At 38.5% G+C, this 22,315-nt stretch overlaps 1 protein-coding gene across 1 annotated transcript in view; it reads right to left on the bottom strand.

The window, feature by feature from the left end:
- The window catches only part of LOC138173214 (phospholipid-transporting ATPase IC-like), a 165,792-nt gene that overhangs the window by 11,234 nt on the left and 132,243 nt on the right, over positions 1-22,315 (bottom strand). Inside the window, exons 20-24 of the mRNA XM_069103121.1 lie at positions 21,176-21,251; positions 16,648-16,780; positions 7,554-7,842; positions 2,406-2,629; positions 362-445 (exon numbers count right to left, since the gene is read on the bottom strand). Of these exons, the coding sequence (XP_068959222.1) occupies positions 362-445; positions 2,406-2,629; positions 7,554-7,842; positions 16,648-16,780; positions 21,176-21,251 (806 nt within the window). The remainder of the gene's footprint in view (positions 1-361; positions 446-2,405; positions 2,630-7,553; positions 7,843-16,647; positions 16,781-21,175; positions 21,252-22,315) is intronic.

Below are 22,315 nucleotides of genomic sequence, written 5' to 3'. Positions count from 1 at the left end.
ATCAGGAGGACCTGAGTTCAAATCGGATCTCAGACACTTCACACTTACTAGCTGTGTGACCTTGGGCAAGTCACTTAACCCCAATTGCCCCTCAAAAAAAGAGAAAAAAATATCGTAAACTGGGGGAAAAAAATCTGTTACAGGTAATGTGTTAAATTATAGTGCCTCCTCCTCAACTTTACGGTGAGAAGAAAGCCTGGAATAGAAGTGAGCCTTGCTCCTCTGTTATTTTAGCATTTTAATCACTCTTATTGCATTAAGGAAAACTAAAATAATAAATTTTAAACAATTATTTTAACTTTTCCAAATGTGCCCAAGCTCTTTTATGTAACAGTCTTACTATACAAAGCAGGGGTCATACCTGATCCAGCAAGCCGACCAGCAGCACAGGGAGGCTTGAATATAGTACGTTGTACAGCGTGATGAACCAGTCTTCATAAGCAGTCTAAAATGAAAATAACAACAACTGATATTTATATAGCATTTTAAAAGTTTGCAAAGCATTTTCCATCACTTAAGTCATTCATTCCTAAGACTGGGGCACTATGGGTAATATTATCCCCATTTAATAGGTGAGCAAACATGCTCAGAGAGGTAAGTGACTTTCTTACGTTCACATAGCTAGTACCATAAGCAGGAAGAAGGATTTGAATTCAATACTTAGTGACTTCAAGCCTATTATTCTGTCTACTAGGTCACACTGCCTCAGAAACATGGTAGGCCCAAACTATATGTTATCCCACTTTGCTAATGGGAAGAAATAGTAATAAGGGTTTCTCTGGCCTGAGAGAGAAGTGTTGTTAATATAAATCTGAGTCAAATCTATTATTCAAGGAAAGAGAAATTCAGTAAGTCTCTTTCTATAAAATGGGTAAGGACACAGGTCATTCCATAAACTAGATCATATGTAAAATTGACAATATACCCAAATAATTTTAAACATGCCAATGTTCTTCATGTTTTCCATTATCAATATATTAGGAGACATAAAAATGATATCAAGAATTATATTAGAATTGAAAAGTGTGTTGTGAATACACATATGTATACACATATTTTTTTAAACTAGTCAATCCTTTGCCATTCTGACAAATGTTTACAAAATAAGTTACATAAAATGGGATTTTATAGTATGAAAAGATTATTCAGAGATGAAGAATGGACCAATTGTTGAAATTTACTTACCACAACAGAAAGAAAGCTAGAAACTATTATTTCAAAATCCCCAGTGCTTAGAGAGTGGGACAGTAGGCACTTCATAAGCATTTATTTACTGACTAAAAGATAATTTAAAATAAAGAATTCTGGGGCAGCTAGGCAGCACAGTGAATAGAGTACAGGCCTTGGAGTCAGAAGGACCTGAGTTCAAATTCAGCCTCAGACACCTGACACATTTACTAGCTGTGTGACCTTGGGCAAGTCACTTAACCCCAATTGCCTTGCCTTCTTCTCTCCAAAAAAAAAAAAAGAATTCTGGGTGGTTCTGCAAAAGGCAGGAGAAAGGAACCTCTTTGGCCTCGAACATGCTTATAAGTCTTTGTCTTCTGAAGTATCCTGGTGGGTATAAGGATTATCACAAAGGAAATGAAACCAGGGCATTGGATCAAGTGTGGGTGGGATGTTCATTTGTCTGCTGCTAATACATTAAACGTCCTCTGTGATGCTAATCTGTTTCCTTATGAAGAATGCACATGGAGATGATGTGCAATTGAACACACAGGCACAGAGGACAAAGACTCACCAAAAGTATGAAAGAACTCCAAAGATGGTAACAGTACGACTTAATAACAGCAAAAAGGATATTAGAGAGGTTTATTTGTTTATATTTTCCTAGGCAAATATTTCCGTTACTATACTTGTACTTAAATAAACTTGAGGGGTGGCCAGGTAGCACAGCGAGTAAGAGCACCAGCCCCAGCGTCGGGATGACCTGGGAAATCGAATCCGGACTCAGACACTTAGCACCCACCCAGAAACACCTGGCCGTGTAACCTTGAGCAAGTCACTTAACCCCAATTGCTTTTAAAAATAAATAAATAAGCTTGAATTATTTTTCCTCTAAGTTCAAGATTTTAAGTATATACACACATATATACACAGGCTCTATATTAAACTGGGAACAAATTCATTAAAAAACCTAAATAAATTGCTATTTTAAAACTACCAGAAACATTATAGCAGGGTAAAAGAGGCCAAAATAATGTAGCCCACTATGCTTCAGTTGTAAAGAATAATACCCATCCTTACTCCAAAAAGAGATAATTACTAAAATGAAAATGAGCTATTATGATTTCAACAAAGTAGTCACAATTTTCAACAACTTAGGGTTTTGTGGAAATTCACTTAGCAATAACCTGCAGTCACTGAAAATTTACACCATTTAAAAAAGAAATGTCTCATATTACCTGTGCTGAGTACCCATTGAAGAAGGAATACCAGAAATGAACCAAAGTGAATGCAAAGTTCTTGTAGAAGAAGTATCTGAGAAACTTGCACATCCTGATGTAGGACCATCGACCGTGGACCAGCAAAAGTCTTTGCAGATATCTGAACTGAGCAAAAGAGTAATCACTAGACATGACCGCTTGCATGCCTTCTTGTCCACTTATGCCAACACCAATGTGAGCAGCTAATGAGAGAAATACAAAAGAAGATATCTTAGTTATGGGCTTAGTGGAAGTGAAAAAATACCAACCAAATGGCCAAACTCCAGTCCACCCATACCCCGAAATTGCAAAAATGAGCAGAAAATAACATAAATGGAGTGTGACCTTATATTTTTGGATTAAAAAAAATTAAAGACACAATTATTCTCCTGAATCTTATCCCTGTATAATGATGTTCCTTCCCTGTAGCTTCTTCTGAACTCAGCCCAGAGTTGAATACCTGATATTCTGAGTCTTGAAAAACAGCAAAACCTGGCCACCTAAAGTTATAAAGATCCTATATTTTTACCCTTTTAAGAGTCATTAGGTCATCTTTTGTGGTTAGTGAAGGAGAAAATTATGAATCGCTTACAGTGGTGTTAGCCAATAGCCTCTAATACTTTTGTTCTGATGACTCAGCAATCCTGGGCACTTCATTGCCAGGCCAGTGGAGTTCATGCTCCGTGAGATCCTTCCCATGCTGGAAAGGTTTTGAGTACTAGCCCCAAAACAGACTATGTTGTGGCATAGACAGCCTGGCCCAATATGGAAAGGCTCCTCACCAGAAGCTCACCCATTCTTGTGGCCCCTTCCTCTGATTGGCTGGTTCTTTCCCAAACCTCCAGGTTCCCCTCCTAACTCTCCAGACCTTCTCCATCATGTGGGTACTTTCCTCCTCTCTCCCTCTTCCTTTCCAGTTTCCTTTTATGTGTGTGTCCTTTCCATTGGAATATAATCTTCTTGAGGGCAAGAAATGTTTGTCTTTCTGTCTACATTTGCATTCCCCATGCTGAACACAGTGCCTGGCACAAAGTAAGCCCCTAAATGCTTCTTGACAGGACTAGGCTACGTGGTGGCAATGATTATGATCCCAGAAAACTTACAAGGAACCATCTCCTAAGGTGTAGAGAGGTTGTATTCTGCATTTCTTGAAGGAATAACAAAAAGGAAATTATCACAGATCTTCTGAAGCATTTGAGCATTCAGAAATTACTACAGTGATGAAAAATAATGGAGAAGTGCAAAAGGGAGGGAAAATGGAACACAGCAAATTAATTGCTTCCTAGAGTCTTACAAGGAAAGAAGCTAGGTGGTGCAGTGGATGGAATGCCTGGCTTGGGGTCAGGAAGATTCATCTTCCTGAGGTCAAATCTGGCCTCAGACATTTACTGTGTGACCTTAGGCAAGTCACTTCACCCTGTTTGCCTCAGTCTCCTCATTTGTAAAATGAGCTGAAGAAGGAAATGGCAAACCACTCTAGTACCTTTCCCAGGAAAACTGAAATGGGGTAACAAAGAATCAGACATGACTGAAACAACTGAGCAAAAGAATCCAGGAAACAGCCAAAACCTGAGCAGAATTATAAGCCAAAAAAAAAACAATAAACCAATTCCAAGTTTTGAATTGATTCAAAACTTTGCCAAACAGAAAATCAGCTTAACTGGCTATTTGACTTGGTAAAGCTATTCTAAAGGATATTAAATTAGTTACATCCTCTTAACTCCTATTTTCCTCAATTTAGCATATAATTAAATTAGAGACTTAAATTTTAAACAAATCAACAGGCATTTTTTGATCCATGGCTTTAAAAGTGATGGAAGAGAGTAGTATAAATATTACCACCTCCGTATTACAGATGAGGAAACTAAGGGTCAGAAAAGTTCAATGACTTGCTTACAATCAGACATCTAATAAGTGTCATAGCTAGCCCTCCAGTCCATATCTTCTCATTCCAAGGCCAAGGCTCTTTCCAAAACAAGAGTCTCCAAGGACTTAATTTTAGATAACATATATTCCTGGAAAAGTTAACTTAGATAACACAGACTTTATATCAAATTTTCATTTAATATCTTCTGTTTCACATGGCTAATTATAGCACAAAGTCTTGGAAAGTGTAGTGGGGGTTTGCATGATCAAGTGTCATCCATATGTGACTTGACTGACTTCACAGAATTAAATAATTTTAGAGTTGGAAGGAACTTTAAGGACTTGTCTAGTTTAACTGTCTAATTTTAAAGGTAAGTGAACCGAAGCCCAAAGAGATTCAATTGCCTCATTACTGGCCTGAGTTAAACAATTAAAATGCTAAGTCTGGAGCAAAAGCTAAAAGTAAAATAAAACATACCAAAAACTTCTTGGCTTAATGGAAAAACAAATAAAAATAGTCTCCAAAGGAAAGTTAGAAACAATCACAATGGTCAACATAACAAGTAATGATGTCTGGACTAGAGCAGTGGCCTTGAATGTAGGAATGGAAGCTCTCTGAGGGCAGGGCCTATGCTGTTTTTGTATAACAAGCACCCTAACACAGTGTCCTGAACACAGCAGACCTTAATAAATGTTTGCTGTTGAACTGAAATAAACAAACTTGGAAAATATCGAAATAGTACACTGTCAGATCATAAATTTAGAAGAAATCTAAAAGTTAGGTGCATGTGACTTCCAAACTCATCTCTACCTTAGGTCAAAAATGAAGGACATCAACTAAATAAAAATAAGAAGTAAAACAATAAAATAATAAATAAAATAAATAAAACAAAGGAAAAGTCAAATATAGAAAACATGTGGCCTGATATTTTGCCTCGTCCATGCCACTGTCCAAACCATTCGTGTGGCCTAAACAACCCTGGTCATTGTAACAAATGTCACAGAAGTGACAGAAATAAAGAGTTCAAACAAAACTGAGTCAGAATAGAACAGAGGTGGAGGCAGATACAAAAATCAAGGAGACGACTGTAAGGATGCATACATCACACAGCAGAGTCTTGCCAAGGAAACTAATGGAGTCTGAATACATATTGAAAAGAGAATAGCAGCAGTAGAAGATTCTAGAAAAAGAAAGAGATACAAGCATCAGTCATCGAATAGACTGGAAGGGAAAACACAGTAATAAATAACGAGTCTTTAAACTTTTGACCAGCTAACATCTACCGTGGGCACAAGTTCTGAATTGGTTTATGCACAGTCACAGAACTGGACAGGTCCTTAGACCTCATCATATATACGAAGGGACTGAGGTCCTGGAAATGGGGAATTACTTGTTTTGGGTCATACAGGGAGTAGCAGAACTAAGATCAGAGCAGAAATTTCCTGATGGCAGAGTCAGGGCTCTCTCTCCTATGCTGGCTCATAAACAACCTCTGTTGTAGTTGTAAGTATGAGATCACAAAACAGAAATCTAAATCGTAGAGGTGGCTTTGGTTTAACACTAGTTGTACTATCTTTTTTGTATGGCCTGAAAAAAGCCCTGTAATTTCTCTCCAATCCAGTTCTTTCACTGACAATCTTTGAAAAAGTTGAGAAGATCTGGGACCAAACTTCCCTGAAATAAATAATTTTATAGTATTTTATGGACTGTCAATATTTTTGGTGAGATGATAATGAGGCTCTTTCAGTAACGAATTCCTCTGGGTATCCCAGATGGACTTCTATCATCCCAAATTATAAGATTATAGACTTATAGGATCAGAACATTTTGGAACTGGAAAGGACTTGAAAGATTCATGCAATTCAACCACTTTATTTTAAAGACAAATAAAGTGACTCAGATTACAGTAGGTCTCATAATAAATAGTGAGGCTCCAACAGACACATAAAGAATTAAAAAGTTTCCAGATAGGAAACGCTATGGTGAAAAATTTTATGTATACATATATACTCTGTGTGTGTATGTGTATAATACAGACACATATGTATATCTACTGTATGTATGTATATATATGCTAGACATATACACACATATTGAAGTATTTTATCTAGATAAACTTATCTGTATATACTTGTTTAATTATTGCCCTTTAAAAAATATCATGGCCACTATCCCTAAAGACTGCTGCCCTAATAAACTTTCTACTGTAAAAAAAAAAAAGAGCATTTAAGCCAAACCAAATGATGTTGGCCAGTATATTCCGCATTTTATATCTGTAGGTCTCTTCACTGAGAGGGAAAAAGGTATGTTTCATTACCAGCACTCTTAGACTGATCTTGTTTATACAATTCAGCAATTATATTTTTGAAAAATAGGTATAAAAAAAAGTAAATTCAACATTTTACATTGAGAAGGCATAAGAAATGTATTGAATTCCATGAGTTAGAAAGCTTAGGTAATTAACATTTAGTGTTGTAATGTAACCCAAATCACGTGTCACCTGATTTGTAGCCCACCATTAAGCCCCTTTATATTGTCTGTTTTCATCCTAAACCCTGTAACTGCTTGTAATAGCTTAAAGGCATAGTCCTGGGTAAGAGTCACCCAAGGCATAGTCCCCTGCTCCCTTATCTTTTCCTGAATTAGTACTTCCCTAAATCAGTAAGCCTTGATATAGTATTTCATATAAGGGTTATGGTGCAAGTGTGCATAGGGCTCATGGGGCAAGTCTATCCCATGTAGACCACCCTGTTCTGGGATGATGACCCAGCAAGGTCCCCCACCCAGGATGCTGACCAAGCAAGGTCCCCCACACACTTCACCCAGAACATGACCCTGACCTGTTCCACGACCTATGCCGCTATGCCCTCCACCCTGTGCCATCCACCCTGTTCTAGGAAGGACCCCGGTCACATCATTGTACCCTTGTGCCGTGTTTCTCAAATTAGCCCTGAGCTATAGATCCAACCAATGGCTGTTCTTGGCTTCTGTATGTCACTGCTTATGCTAGCTCCCCTCCCCAATTGTGGTTTTTACCTTTATAAACTCAGTCTGTACCCCAATACAGGGCTGCCTGATTTGAGTGTATACTCCAGGCAGTCGCACGCTTGATCAATAAATCCACAACCAAATTTACCCTGCACCCAGGCCTCTCTTCACAATATGAGGAATTCTCCAAAACAATCTTCTCGTCCTGTCATTGGGAGTCTGTGCAGTCTCTCAGAGCATGCTCGCTTAACCACTTTCGGGGTGTCACTTACTCTTGATCATGTTCACGTCATTGGCACCATCCCCAATGGCCAGTGTGATGGCTTTCTTGTACTTCTTGACAAGGTCTACCACCATGGCCTTCTGTTTGGGAGTGACCCGGCAGCAGATGACCGCACTGCACTCGCAGGCCAAGTCAACAAAATTCTTCTGCTGTTGTTCTTTGTTAGCTTCCAGTCTTCTTTTGCTCTGAGTACGCATTCGTCTTTCTTCTTCTGTCCTGGGGAATTTCAGTTTCAGGATTTTATTTTTCTTTGTCTTCTTTTCTAGAAGAATTTCATTCTATAGTGTCAGAGAGAAAAAGGTTAACATTTAACAAAGCTCTGATCTTTGCTTTAAGATCACCTCTCCCTAGGAACCTGAAAAAAAAAAAAACACATGAACTTAAATATTTGTCTTTATTAAAAAAACCAATAATTATGATGATGACGGTGATAGGTAATGTTTACATACCACTGTGTGCCAGGCACTGTGCTAAGCACCTTACAATTATTTTCTCATTTGATTCTCACAACAATTCTGGGAAGTGGGTGTTGTAATTAACTACATTTTATAGATAAGGCACTGAGGCAGAGGTTAAATGAATTTGTCCAGGGTCACACAGCTAGTTAGAGTCTGAGGCCACCTTTGAACTCAGGTCTTCCTGACTCTAGGCTCAGCATTCTGTACACTATGGCACCACTTAGCTGCCTTGTCCATTGACGCTGCCTCCTTCCTTAGTTTACATTATCTTTTTATAGAACAGCAAAGGGACTAAGAGAAGATAAGTACATATTTTAGTTATTTTAATAACTTAAAGCTAATACTTGCTTTAAAAAATATTATTTTTCTTATCTCATGCTTTTACATTGTGTTCATCTCCAAACACATTCCTCACCCTTCCCCACCTAGCAAGCCATACCATGTAACAAATGTTTTTTAAGAAGAAAAAAATTAGTTTAGCAAAATCAATCAATACCGCAATCATGTCTGATGGCGTTTACAACATTACACACCTATGACCCTGTATATCTTATACTTTCATTTTTAAATAAAGATATTTTTGTGAGGAGAATATTTATCTTAGGAACCACCTCAAATCTGGTCCCAAATTCAATCACAGTTGATATAGAAAAAAACATATCTTCAAGAGTGGAAAAAAACATAACCAATACTGGCTTTTATAATTATCCATTGCAGTGATGTCAGAAAAAAATGATTAAAAAATTATTCAAACTTTGCTAAAAGCTACTCATTTAATAGATCCAAATCTACTCAGTAAAGGGAAAGGAAAGAAGAATTTGCTTACCTTTGACCACTGTTATCTGACAATGACATCAGGGTCAATGGTACAAAGGCAAACTCATATGTGCAGTAGCCTTAAAGTGGAGGACTTCAGGTGGATAAAAAGACCTTGGATTGTGGCGGCCAGGTAGCACAGCGGGTAAGAGCACCAGCTCCAGTGTTGAGAGGACCTGGAGATCGAGTCCCAGGCTCAGGCACTTAGCACCCACCCAGAAACACCTGGCCGTTTAACCTTGAGCAAGTTACTTAACCCCAATTGCTAAGGGGCGGCCAGGTGGCTCAGCGAGTAAGAGTACCGGCTCCAGTGTTGGGACGACATGGAGATCGAATCCCGGGCTCAGACACTCAGCACCACACCCAGAAATAACTGGCCGTGTAACCTTCATCAAGTTACTTAACCCTGATTGCTTAAAAAAAAAAAAAAGACCTTGGATGGGCAAAATACAGGGGCCCATAACATGAAGGGGAGGGAGTAGGAAAAAGGCAATAATTAAAACTATACAAACGTTGACAGAATTTAAAAGATATATGACAGGGGCGGCTAGGTGATGCAGTGAATAGAGCAACAGCCCTGGGAGTCAGGAGGACCTGAGTTCAAATCCGGCCTCAGAAACTTAAGACAAAAAAAAAATAACTAGCTGTGTGACTTTGGGCAAGTCACTTAACCTCAATTGCCCTGCCATCTCCCCTCCTAAAAGCAGGAAAAAAAAAGATACATGACAACTCTATGCTATAGGGGAAAATGAAGACCAAGACTAAGACACTGAGATCAAATTAAAAGAACGAGAAGACAGGAAGGAATGAAAGAATTTAGAATAAAGCCCATGAATAAAAAGCAATTGAGAGAATAATACGGGCCACCCAACAGTTCATTTTTTGACTTCATCTTCCATTAAGGCAGCTAGTTTTCTAGCATGAATCTGTACTGTGCCTAGGAGGGAAAATGTTACAGACAGGAGTTAAATTAGGTAGGTTGAGGCTATATAACATTTTTGTTGGAATGACGTTCATGGGCTCTTGGGTTCCCCAAAATCCTCTTGGTTCTTTGCCATTCTAATTGTATCTTAATCTCAAAATCCTAATTTCACTTTGCTCTGACTCTACTACCTAATCCAGGAAGTGATCTTTGCTACTGGCCACAATCCCAATAGCCCTTTTGTGTTTGTATCTAAAATGGGAGCTAGGCTTGGGCACTAACCTAATGCCTTAAAAAGAGCCAATCTTACCAGTGATGAAATCTGTCTTTTACCTTTTGAACCAGAGAATGTCTGCCAATCTCATTTCAAGCCTATTCAATTCCCATCTGGTCTACTGCCATTTTACCTATGATACTTCATCCACCTGTGTTCCATTGTCAATAAATGTTTCAAAAATCATCTTTGAAGTATTGCTCCAACCATATTCTTCACAACCTTGTAATCACAGGATCACTGCCAAAATTATCCAGGCCATACTCTTAATTTCATACTTCAAAGCCTAACTAGTTAATCTCTCATATCTCTTCCTTGTTGCTGGGTGCTGTTTTCTAACTCTCATACATAAACTCTACTCCAGCCAGGTTATATTTCTCTACATTTTCCACCTGTGTTTTTCCTCCAGTCTCTAAGCCTTTGTTCAAACTGCTCTTGAGCAAATAACAAATGCCATCCTGGGTTCCAACAAAACCTTCCTCCTCTTATCTTGAAAATCCTGCCTGCTCATTCATTCAACAACATATAACAAAACCTTTTCATGTATAAAATACTGAGGGGAATATAAAAATTATTAACACATATTCCCTTCTCACAAGGAACTTGGAATATAATTAAAGTGTGATGCATATGCAGGGAATGGCCAGTAGTGAGATTATTCCAAGGTTTCAAACCTGGATAACTGGGAAGATGGTACTGACATTAAGAGGCACAGGGAAATTAGGAGGAAGGCAGCTTTGGGAGGTAAGATGATGTTAGCTCAGTTTGGAATATACTAAGTTTGAGATTCTGAAAGGACACCGAGATGATGTCTGTCAGCTGGAAACGTCCACCTGGAACTCTGAGAAGGAGTGAGAATTAGGGAAATGAGGACTGAAGCCATGTCAGTAGATAAAACTGCCAGATTAGCAAAGATGACAAAAAAGAAGAATGATAATTCTTGAAGGAGCCAATGGGAGAAAAGGTAACTTAATGCACTATTAGTGGAAGTGTGAACTGAGTCAATCATTCTAAAACAATGTAGAACTATAACCCCAAAGTCACTGAAATATATCCTCTGACCAAATAACATTACGACTATACATACACTCCCAAAGAGGTCAAGGACATGTAGAACGAACTCATTACGTACAAAAATATTAATAGCTTATTCAGAAATAGTTAGTGCCCATTAACTGGGGAATGGCTTAACAAATCTTCCTTTTTGAATATAGTGGAATACTTTTATACTCAAAGAAATCACAGAAAGGATGGATTCAGAGAGACTTGGTAAAATTTAAACTGACACAGAATGAATTAAGCAGATTCAGGAGAACAATTTATACAATAACATTATAAAGAAAAACAACTTTTAAAGACTTAAGAACTATAACACAATAACAAATTATGACTCAAGAACACTGGTGATGAAACATACTTCCCAATTCTTGAGAGAAAGGAATGAGACACATTTTCAGACAGGGTCAACATGTACATTTGTTTTACCTGACTATGCTTATGTATTATAAAGGAGAGCTGTTCTTGAAACATTTAAAAATACAGACGAGAACAGAATTTAGGTTCTATTTAGTATTAAATTTAATATTTAATATATACTTTTAAAAAGTTGTAAATAATGGAGATTCAAGATCTTATTCATTCATTATGGTTTTTTTGACTATAGAATGTTCATGAAGTTCATAAAAAAGAGAATTTTTTTTTTTGCTTTTTGGAGGGCAATTGGGATTAAGTGACTTGCCCAAGGTCATACTGCTAGTTTTTGTATTAAGTGTCTGAGGCTGGATTAGGAAAAAGAATTTTTATTTTAATATTTTAATTTATTAAAATTTTAATATTCATTTATTAAATTTAAAATTTAATATTCTATTTTAATATTCAATTTGACATTGAATATTAGGAAAAATATTCATTATTGTCACTGTTAATAGAAGACTTCAAGAACATCAAAAGCAAGTCTTTATTAGGAAAAAGTTCAGGACCATGTCTAGAGAGTATAACCATTTGTGGCTATAGGCCCTGGAAAGGAGTCCACTACTAATTTCTATCAGTTTTGTAACACCACTTCACTTCCTTGTCAACTTATGTAGGGCTGGTCATCAGCTGATGTATTCTACAGAGCTTCCTTTGCTATCTCTTACCCTAGTTTTCCTGGGTCTCAATAAGGAACAAAGCAGAGGGAGGTGGCATGGTTGTCTTACAGCCCACCGACCTCCTAGCACACTGATGTGTTAGGTAATAGAAAAAGGAATATACGACAAACCACTAAAAGGGAAACCTCCTGGCTTATTATATATGCCTTCCTCTACTTCATACACTCTTAAGAGTCAGCCAGATGGGCCTTCTACCCCTTTTCACATTCTATCTTCTTTCTCCAAACCCTTGCCCTGGCAGTCTCCAATGCCTGCAACGTACTCTCTCCTCACCTTTGGTTCTTAGAATCAAGTTTCCCTCAAGCCTTCACTCAAACATGGGGTCTCTCCTGATCTCCCAGTCATTATGGGACACCCTGCCCCCACCCAAACTACATTATATTTAATTTGTGTGCACCCCTGTGTATGTGTTTGTCATCCCTGACATAGAATGTAAACTGATTGAGGGAAAGGATGGTTTCATTTTTCTCTTTGGATGCCCAGCACAGTGAGTGCCTGGCACTAAAGCAATGTTTGGTGATTGACTGATTGGAGTGGGAAGAACAAAGGTGGGGTAGCAAAAGGAAAATATATCAGTGTGACAAAATGCACATGTTTTTATGGCTTAATCACAGTCTTCCCCCTTTGCCTCTGGTCCAGGCCTATAGGTCTTTTTGAGCCTGAGACCCCAAGCACCTTATCACATGACTTCCTGCATCCAATTATTATGCTTTCTAGTTCTGAGTTTGAGCTCTCAAGTTGGTCCAAACCAAAATGCCACTACTCATGGACATGGTTGAATTACACTACCAGATGCCTTTTTCTTTCCCAGGTTTTTCTTATCTTCTGCCTAAAAATTTTTCCTATTGATCCTTGGGCTTGATATGAGTTCAGTTCTACGTTCCGTTGCTGTGGCTTTAGCTAGCCAGGACACTCTACCTTGGCCTTCAAGAATCTGCTACACTAGACCACAATTATAGAAGCAAGAGTGAATGATCTGGGGGTGTAGTCAAGATGGTGGAGTAGAAACACGACCTCTGCGCGACTCTAGCTTCCACCTTCCCCAATCCATGTGAAATGGGACTCTGAATAAACTCTGGAGCTACCAAACTCACAAAATGACACAGAGAAGCTAACCTCCCACTGAGGACAGCCGGGCAGGGTGATAGGAATTGGCCAGCACAGGGCTCTGGGAGCCCAGCGTGAGCCAGAGGTTTTAGCCCCAGGGCAGGCCTGACTAGCCGCAGGCTGGAGGGACTCCAGATCACCAGCAGCTGTGGCCATTTCCAGATTTATCAATACATGGATGCTAAGGACAAAGTGAGAGGTCAGTGCAGTGTGGACTTTGGGACCAGTAGTTGGCTTTTGCCTCCAGGGAAAGAAGCTGCTTAGATGCCTTGGCTCAGCTGGCACTAGGCAGCAGCTTCAGCTCCTGGCCTGAAGACTGTGGGGGGACCAGGCGACCAGTCTGAAAGGTAATCGCTCTTGCTTTAACCTGCTTGGATCTGGATTGCAGTCTAGGGTGGGGAGCCTGGGGTGTGTGACCACCTTGCCAGAGCATGTGGAGGCTTTAGCGAGGGCACCCAACTAATACCTCCAGCAACTGAGAAAACCTCAGCATTTGGGATGAAAGCTCCCCTGTCTGATGGTAGAGTTGATTGTGGCAAAAAGCCCAGGGGTCATGTAACTGAGGGGCAACATGACCAGGCAAAGGAAACAAAATAGACAGAAGATTCCAACATTAGACTCCTATTTTGGGGACAAAAAGGATCAAAGCATGGAACAGGAGGAAGACAGTGAAGTCAGAATTCCTGCACCAAAAGCTTCAAAGGGTAATATGAGCTAGTTACAGGCCATAGAGGACCTTAAGAAGCAGATAAGAGAAGTGGAGGAAAAATTGGGAAAAGAAATGAGAACAATGCAAGAAAATTATGAAATGACAGTCAACAGCCTGACTGAGGAAAATCGCACACCTTAAAAAACAGACTAACTCAATTGGCAAAAGAGGCTCAAAAAGGCAATGAGGAGAAGAATGCCTTAAAAAGCCAAATTTGCCAGATGGAAAAAGAATCTTAGAAGCTCAATGAGGAGAATCATTCCCTCAGATTTAGAATGGAGCAAAGGGAAGCTAGTGACTTTATGAGAAATCAAAATTATGTTAAACAGATCCAAACAAATGAAAGAATAGAAGGCAATGTGAAATATCTCATGGGAAAAACCACTGACCTGGAAAATAGATCCAGGAGAGATAATTTAAAAATTATTGGACTGCCTGAAAGCCATGATCAAAGTAAGAACCTAGAAATCACCCTCCACGAAGTTCTCAAAGAAAACTGCCCTGATGTTTTAGAACCAAAGGGTAAAATAGAGTTTGAAAGAATCCACCAAACACCTCCTAAAAAAGATCGCAAAAAGTAAACTCCTAGGAATATTATAGCCAGGTTCCAGAATTCCCAGATTAAGGAGAGAATATTACAAGCAGCCAGGAAGAAACAACTTGAATATTGTGGATACACAACCAGGATAACCCAGGATCTGGCAGCTTCTACACTGAGGGATCGAAGGGCTTGGAATGTGATATTCCGGAGGTCAAAGGAGCTGGGATTAAAACCAAGAGTCACCTACCCAGCAAAACTGAGTATCATGTTTCAGGGGAAAATATGGTCATTCAGTGGAATAGAGGACTTTCAAGCATTCTTGCACAAAAAACCAGAGTTGAATAGGAAATTTGACATTCAGATACAAGAAGCAAGAGAAGCATGAGAAGGTAAACAGGGAAAAGAAATCATAAGGGACTTATCAAAGTTGAACTATTAACATTCCCACATGGAAAAAGCAGCAATTGTAACTGATAAAACTTTTCTCAGTATGAAAATAGTTGAAGGGAATATATATATATATATATACACATATATATATATATATATATGTCTATATCTGAGGTTATACAGGCATATGAATACATATGTGAATGTGTGTATATATGTTTACAGGTAGACATAGATAGAGGCACAGGACCAATTTAACAGGAAGGGGTGATACTTAAAAGGTGAAATTAAGAGGTGAGAGAGGAATATAATGAGAGGAGATGGTGAGAGACAGAATGGGGTAAACTATCTCATATAGAAGAGGCAAGGGAAAATGGTTACAATGGAGAGGAAGAATAGGAAGGCCAAAGGGAATGGGTCAACCTTATTCTCATTGAATTTGGCTCAGGGAGGGAATGAAATACACACTAAATAGGGTATCTCACCCTATAGGAGAGTAGGGGGGAATGAAAGAGGGGATGATGGAAGGGAGGGCAGGCTGTGGGGAGGGAAGTTGGAAGCACCCACTTTTGAAAAGGGATGGGATCAAAGTAGAGAATAGAACAAGTGGGAAGCAGGATAGGAAGGAAGGAAATATAGTCAGTCTTTTACAATATATCTATTATGTTATTGTTTTGCATTAGCTACACATGTACAACCTATACTGAACTGCTTATCTTCCCAGTAAGGGTGGGTGACAAGAGAGGAAGGGAATGAATCTGGAATTCAAAGTTTTAAAAACAAATGTTTAAGAGTACATATATACTATTATTAATACTATTTTACATGTAATTGGGAAATAAGACATACAGGCACTGGGGCATAGAGATCCACAATGCCCTATTGGAAAAGTCCAAGGGGGTATGGGAGAAGATATGGGAGAGAGCAGATTGGAGAAGGGGATATCCTGTGGGACTGCTATTTTGCGGTGGTGTGTAGGGGAAAATGGGGAGAAAATTTGTAACTCAAAATCTGGCAGAAATTAATGATGTAAATCAGAAATTAATAAAGCATTTAAAAAAAAGAGTGAATGATCTGAGTCAATAATTCTTTTCTTAGAGTATACTGCCTTCAGGCCTGGGGAGAGAATCCTTTTTTTTTTTTTGGAGGGTGGAGGGCAGGGTAATTGGGTTAAGTGACTTGCCCAAAGTCACATAATTAGTGTTAAGTGTCTGAGGCTGGAATTGAACTCAGGTCCTCCTGACTCCTGTGCCGGTGTTCTACTCACTACACCACCTAGTTGCCCCTGGAGAGAATCCTCTTAATCATACAGACTCTTCTCTGTTTAAAATCTCCCTGTGTTTAAAAAAATCATTAATATCTTTTGTCTTTATATGATCAACATATTGTACTCTATGCCTTTTCCCAACTCCCTTCCAGAGATACATCTCCTGTAAAACGTTTAAAAAAAAAGAGACAAAAGTAACCAACATATCAACAAAGTTCGCTATTCTGGACAATACTCTACAGTCATCATATTTCTGGATTTCTGCAAGGAAGGTGCCTTCTGGCACCTCTTCCTTGTAGCCTAATTTGAACTCAGATCTTCCTGACTCCAGGTCCAGTATTCTATCCACTGTCCCACTTAGATGCCTCAAATGAACATTGGAGAATTTATCAAATAGATAAGGGAAAACTAATCCACGTGGCTGCTCTCTACAATTCAAAGATACATACCAACCAGGAACCAGTGATGATTAAAGCACGGTTTCCACCAGCTGGAAAGAAAGGTTCATTCACAGCAGGAGAGAATTTTGCATAAACCCCAGCTCTGTTCTTCTGGTTTTCCCTCCTTGTGTGTAGAAGAGCACTGGGGAAAAAATAAGCATGAGTTTTAAACTTAAAGTTTTCTAGGAACTAAACTCAGGAAAGTTTAAAATGCTATCTTAGGCACATCATCTTATTGAGACTTTATTATCTTATTCCAAGGCTGCTGTGCTCCTGGATGTATATTTATCTTGGCAAGGCAATGCAAAATAGAGCAGAATTATTCCTAGCACAATAAGGAAAATAACTATGGATTGAACCAGGATGTAACAGGGTATCCCTTAGTTATATATTTCTCCCCTATCCCCCCCACCCCCATCCATCTCTTCACCAATGTCTGCTTAGATATGAGCCTGTGACAGTATGACAGAAGAGGAAGATCCTGGGGTGGGAAAAAAGGGAATAAGAATGCCTAATTCAGGGGTGGGGAAGCTGTGGCTTCGAGGCCCCTTTAGGTCCTCAAGTGCAACCCTTGGACTGAACCCAAACTGCACAGAACAAATCCCCCTAACAAAAGGATTTTTTCTATAAAGCTTGGAATCAATGAAAAGGTTGAACCCAAGGACCTCGAAGGCCACATGTGGTCTCAAAGCTGCTGGTTCCTCACTCCTGGTTTGAGAGAAGTGACACAGGGCCTGGCCAACACCAAAGTTTGAAAAGAACAGCAAGCATTGAGAAGGACACGCGGGGTCATAGTGCTGTGGCAGCTGTGTGTTTTTCCCCAGTTTCTGGACAGGACAGAGACACTCACCCTCCGAATTTGCTCGTGTAAAGGAGAAAATTGAGCAGAAAAGCAGCAGCAGCAGGAGCTGATGTAGCCCTCCGGCACGGCATGCAAATAACAGAACAGAGCTGAGTTGCTAAATCTACTCCTTTCCTGTAGGAGCAGGAGGCACAGGCTTGGAACTAAGAACCCGACCTCTGTTCTTTTTTTTTTGGAGGGCAATTGGGGTTAAGTGACTTGCCCAGGGTTACACGGCTAGTTTTTTTCGTGTTAAGTGTCTGAGGCCAGATTTTGAACTCAGGTCCTCCTAATTCCAGGGCTGGTGCTCTATGCACTGTGCCCACCTAGCTGCCCCACCTCTGTTCTTTTTAAACCTAAGTTTTTATAGCCACTGCCTACAGATAATGGGTGGGGTTGAATCTAAGTGTGCAGACTGTCTTTTTATTGTTCTGCTTGGCTTGCCTATGGGCAAAAAGAGTTTGCCATGTGGTGATTGTTTTAAATATTTGGCTTTCGTGGCTTTTGCTTCTAAGGATATGAGTCAAGAACTGTGTACAATGAAGCCATGCTTCAGTAATTTTAACTCCAATATGCCATTCTTGTATGATTCAATTCCATTAAAACCTAGCATCAAAGGGTAAAAAGGCAGAGTTTCTCAGTGGGTGGAGTCACCAGAAGTCACAGGATTCTTCCTGAATAAATTCACAAGCCACAGCCTTGACTAACAAGGCCAGAGCTCCCATTCACAGAAAGGGCCCAGGGAGTAGAAGCAGCTCTCTGTCTGAGAGCTACAGAGAGCATGATAGCTGACCCCAAAGCATCCTTTGTTCAGTGATAGCCGGGCATGGGATGGTCAGCACTAGGCCCTCATTACCAAGTAGGGTCAGTCTGCTGACCAATAGAGCCTGGTGATAGTTAAACTTATTGGGGGAGAAAACTGTACAAAAATGACTAGAAATCTGTTTATATACCAATTGTGAGTATTATTTTGAAGAATTTTAACAGTACCATATATAATAGGTACCTGAGTAAACCAACATAGTATACCTAATATAGAAGTAAATTCTGGAATTTTAAATCTTAGGTATCTTTCAGCTTTAGCTAGTCCAATTTCCTTATCTTGCAGATAAAGGAAACAGAGGCTCAGAGAAATTAAATGATTTGGTCAAGATCACAAACAGGAAGAGCTGAGTCTAGAACCCTCTCTTGATAACCAATTGAGCATTTTTCTTACTATTCCATGTTGAGTTACAAGTACAAAAAGATAAGTTCTCTGTCTACTCCTTAAATAGATTAGAAATCAATTTCCTTTATCACAGGCTCAGAGAGTGGAACTGGAAGGTATTTAGAAGTTATCTCAACTACAACCTTCTTTTGAAAAATGAAGAAACTGCAGCCCAGTGAGGTCAAATAATTCCCCAAATACACAAACTTAGTAAATGAGACCCCCAACCCTACTGATTCCTACCTCTTCTACACTCCCCAACAAACTAGTAAAACCTTCCCATTTTACAGATGAGGAAACTGGCTTAGGTTCATAAAGTGACTTATTCCAAGTAACACAGTGAGCTATTCACAGAACCAAGAACCCACACTCCCCAGCTCAAACTCCCCTCCTGAACCAAATTCTCAACAAGTGACCCACGACCTTTTGTTCAATTTAAAATACTGTTAACACGAGATAACAAAAGACTCACTAAGGAGTCCCTGAAATATCTGACAGAGAAAGAAAGGGGCAGGCTACTTCCTGAAATGGTTACTTATATAATGCTTAGTACACTGTACAGGAATAATACTTTCATGGACTTTCTGGAATATCAGGATATGGCAGCTGACATCTGTACTCAGGAGGAAGATAAAATACCTCAAGTATCAGGATTAAATTAACAAATTTGCCACTTGCAAAAATTCGTTTTCTCCCTAAGGTTCAAGTTTAATCACCTTCATAAAAGAGACTGAATTTTCATTTATTAAGACCATGACTTGTAAAAGGTCAGTAAGATCATGAAGGGAAAAAAATAAAGCACTCTCTTTCTTTCTTCTTCCTCTGTCTCGTCTTGTCCATTTCTCTCTCTGTCTTTTTCTCTCCTCTCCTCTCTGTCTTCTCTCTCTCTTTCTCTCTCACACACACACGTGTGTGTATAATGGTTATATATACCTTTCCCTCAAAACTATCATTTCATTGATTCAGGGAGATTCCTTTGAGACTCTTTAATTAATAAGGGAGAATGACAACTTTTATAATATTTTTAGAGTTGAGTGGTACACTCAGAGTTTAAATGACTGGAGTCAACCAGCCAGTATGTATCATTGATAGGACTTGAACTCAGCATATCCTGTCTGCTTTAAACCACATTGCTTCTCTATATGCTATGAGAATTATGTAAAATATTTAAGTCTGTGATTAGTTTAAAACTGATCAGCCTAAGAGATCAGCCATGTTATCTAAAAATAAATAAATAAATATATTGTGAATTTATTAAAATTTTAATTTATTAAAATTATTTAAAAAGTAAATTTATTAAATTACTAGTTTTTAAACCTGGAAAACAAAAGAAAAATAGTCTCATCATCTCTTTCAGAGATGAACTATGTAAATTTTTTTTGGTTTTGTTCAGTCATGCTTGACTCTTTGTGACCCCATTTGGAGTTTTCTTGGTAGAGATACTGAAGTGGTTTGCGCCATTTCCTCCTTCAACTCATTTTACAGATGAAGAAACTGAGGCAAACAGGGTGAAGTAACTTGACCAAGGTGACTTGCCACCAGCTAGTAGGTGCCTGAGATCAGATTTGAACTCAAGAAGATGAGTTTTCCTGACTCCAGGCCTGAGGTTCTATCCACTGCACTACCTAGCTGCCCCATTTTTATAGATAATTAATCCCATAACTCTTTGTCTAACTTAGCATCCTAACAAAGTGCTCTACAAAACTGTACCACCATCTTTAGCTGGACTAATAATGATAATCAATTTCCCTCATTCTCTTTGAGGAGTGAGACATATAATTTTATGTTAAATTTTTTCTTCTAGGTTTCTTATACTACATGGGGGTGTCTAATGAACCAGCTTGGCAGTAAATGGGACTATCACTAACATTTATGTATACTAAGTCTCTTAGTGTCTTTTTTTTTTCCATAAGAATATTTGAATCTGTCTAACAAAATGACACTTTTTCTGGGAATGTATTAAAGGTCAGCAGTTAGCATGAAGAATTTTTGATGCTTCCTTTCCAGTTCAATTAGCATTTCAACTTCAGGATGGCATTTGAAACCAGACCTGTTCTTCACTCTGAGGATGATATGTGGTTATCTCAAAAGTTCGAGGAGCTGCTCACTTGTCTCGAAACCTTTCTTATAACCCAATCAGAGATATATGTTAGTCTTCCTCTTGTTTTCAAAAATGAAAAGCTACCAGGTTAATTTATACTAAGGTATTAAGACTCACTTCTTTTTTTCCCAACTTAGGAAAAATGTCCTTTAAAGGGAAAGAAAGAAGATCTCAAGACAGATTTTACTGTAATAAACTCCAAATGAGGCTTATTGGCTTTAAACTAATCACATTTTAAGTACTTTGTATAATTTCCACTGCCTGACCTTGTTTTAAGGCATATATTCTGTACTGAACTTCCCCCATCACTAGTCTTCTTATCAACTACTCTTGATTCGCCTCTAATTTGACATTTTTAAGTATCCCAGAATGCATTCTCTTTACTTACTTAATATCTTCACCATAGCAGATTGTAGTGTCCTCTGTCAAAAGTTCACAAGCAAATCCTATGTTTTCTGCCGTTTCTATAATGGGACAATATTAAGTCAAAAGATGTTCCTACCAAGTCACTTTGTGACTTGAATATAAATCGACCTTACCAAGTAATAATGATTTTCAAATGATGAATATAACCTGAGTGTCACTTTAAAAGAGAATTTGCTATGCCAATTTTATGCAGAAAGAAAACTGGCAAAAGAAATCTATTCAGAAACTTTAAATCCTTTACCCTTTAAAAATAGGACATAAAAACACCAATCATAGCTTATACGATAGAATTTTACTTATAAAAATAGACAATGTATTCTTATTCAATAATTCTCAAAATCTGAAACAATACCTTCATCTCAAATATACAATGAAATATACACTCTCACCGAAATTTTCTCCATGAAAGTACATATAATATGAAAAAAGTCAATGGAAGGTAGCATTTTGTGGGTTTAAGGAAAGTTTTAAAATTTGCCTTTTTTAGATTTCCATGATAAATGAAAAAAAGTATTCCATTTCTAAATCTCCATGTTAACTATATGACCTCATGTCATATAGTCAATTAACAAATCACTATGTTGATCCTAATTACCTTACTTAGGGTTCTTTTTTTTTTTCAGGAGGAAAGGCAGGGCAATGGGAGTTATGTGATTTGCCCAAGGTCACAGGGTTAGTAAGTGTTAAGTGTCTGAGGCCAGATTTGAAGTCAGGTCCTCTTGACTCCAGAGCTGGTGCTCTATTCACTGCGCCACCTAGCTGGCCCATCAATTTCTTTTTAATTGTTAAGTCAGTGGAATGAGGTCGGTCTCTTTGAGGGCAGGGACTGCTCTGTTTTTGTTTTCCCTGCCCCCAATACAGTGCCTGTCATTAAGTAGGAACTTAATAAAAACTGAACTGAATTAATTGGTTTTTATAAAATTTAAAAATTAAAGTTACTCTTTAGTTGCAATGGTTTTAGTCAAACTATGAAATGGGCAATTTTAAGGGAAAACAGCAAGGTGCTTTGTTAGTCAACAAGTGTTCTGTTTCACACAAAACAGTTAACACACACACCCCAAAAATTCAATATTAGATGTATATTATAGTGTCATGCTGCAGG

Source organism: Petaurus breviceps, unplaced genomic scaffold, assembly GCF_028583685.1.
Source record: "Petaurus breviceps papuanus isolate PSGF00001 unplaced genomic scaffold, PetGlider_PUasm1.0 129, whole genome shotgun sequence".
Lineage (NCBI taxonomy): Eukaryota > Metazoa > Chordata > Mammalia > Diprotodontia > Petauridae > Petaurus > Petaurus breviceps.
The sequence above is the reverse complement of the archived record's forward strand: the minus strand, read 5'-3'. Positions and strand labels throughout refer to the sequence as shown.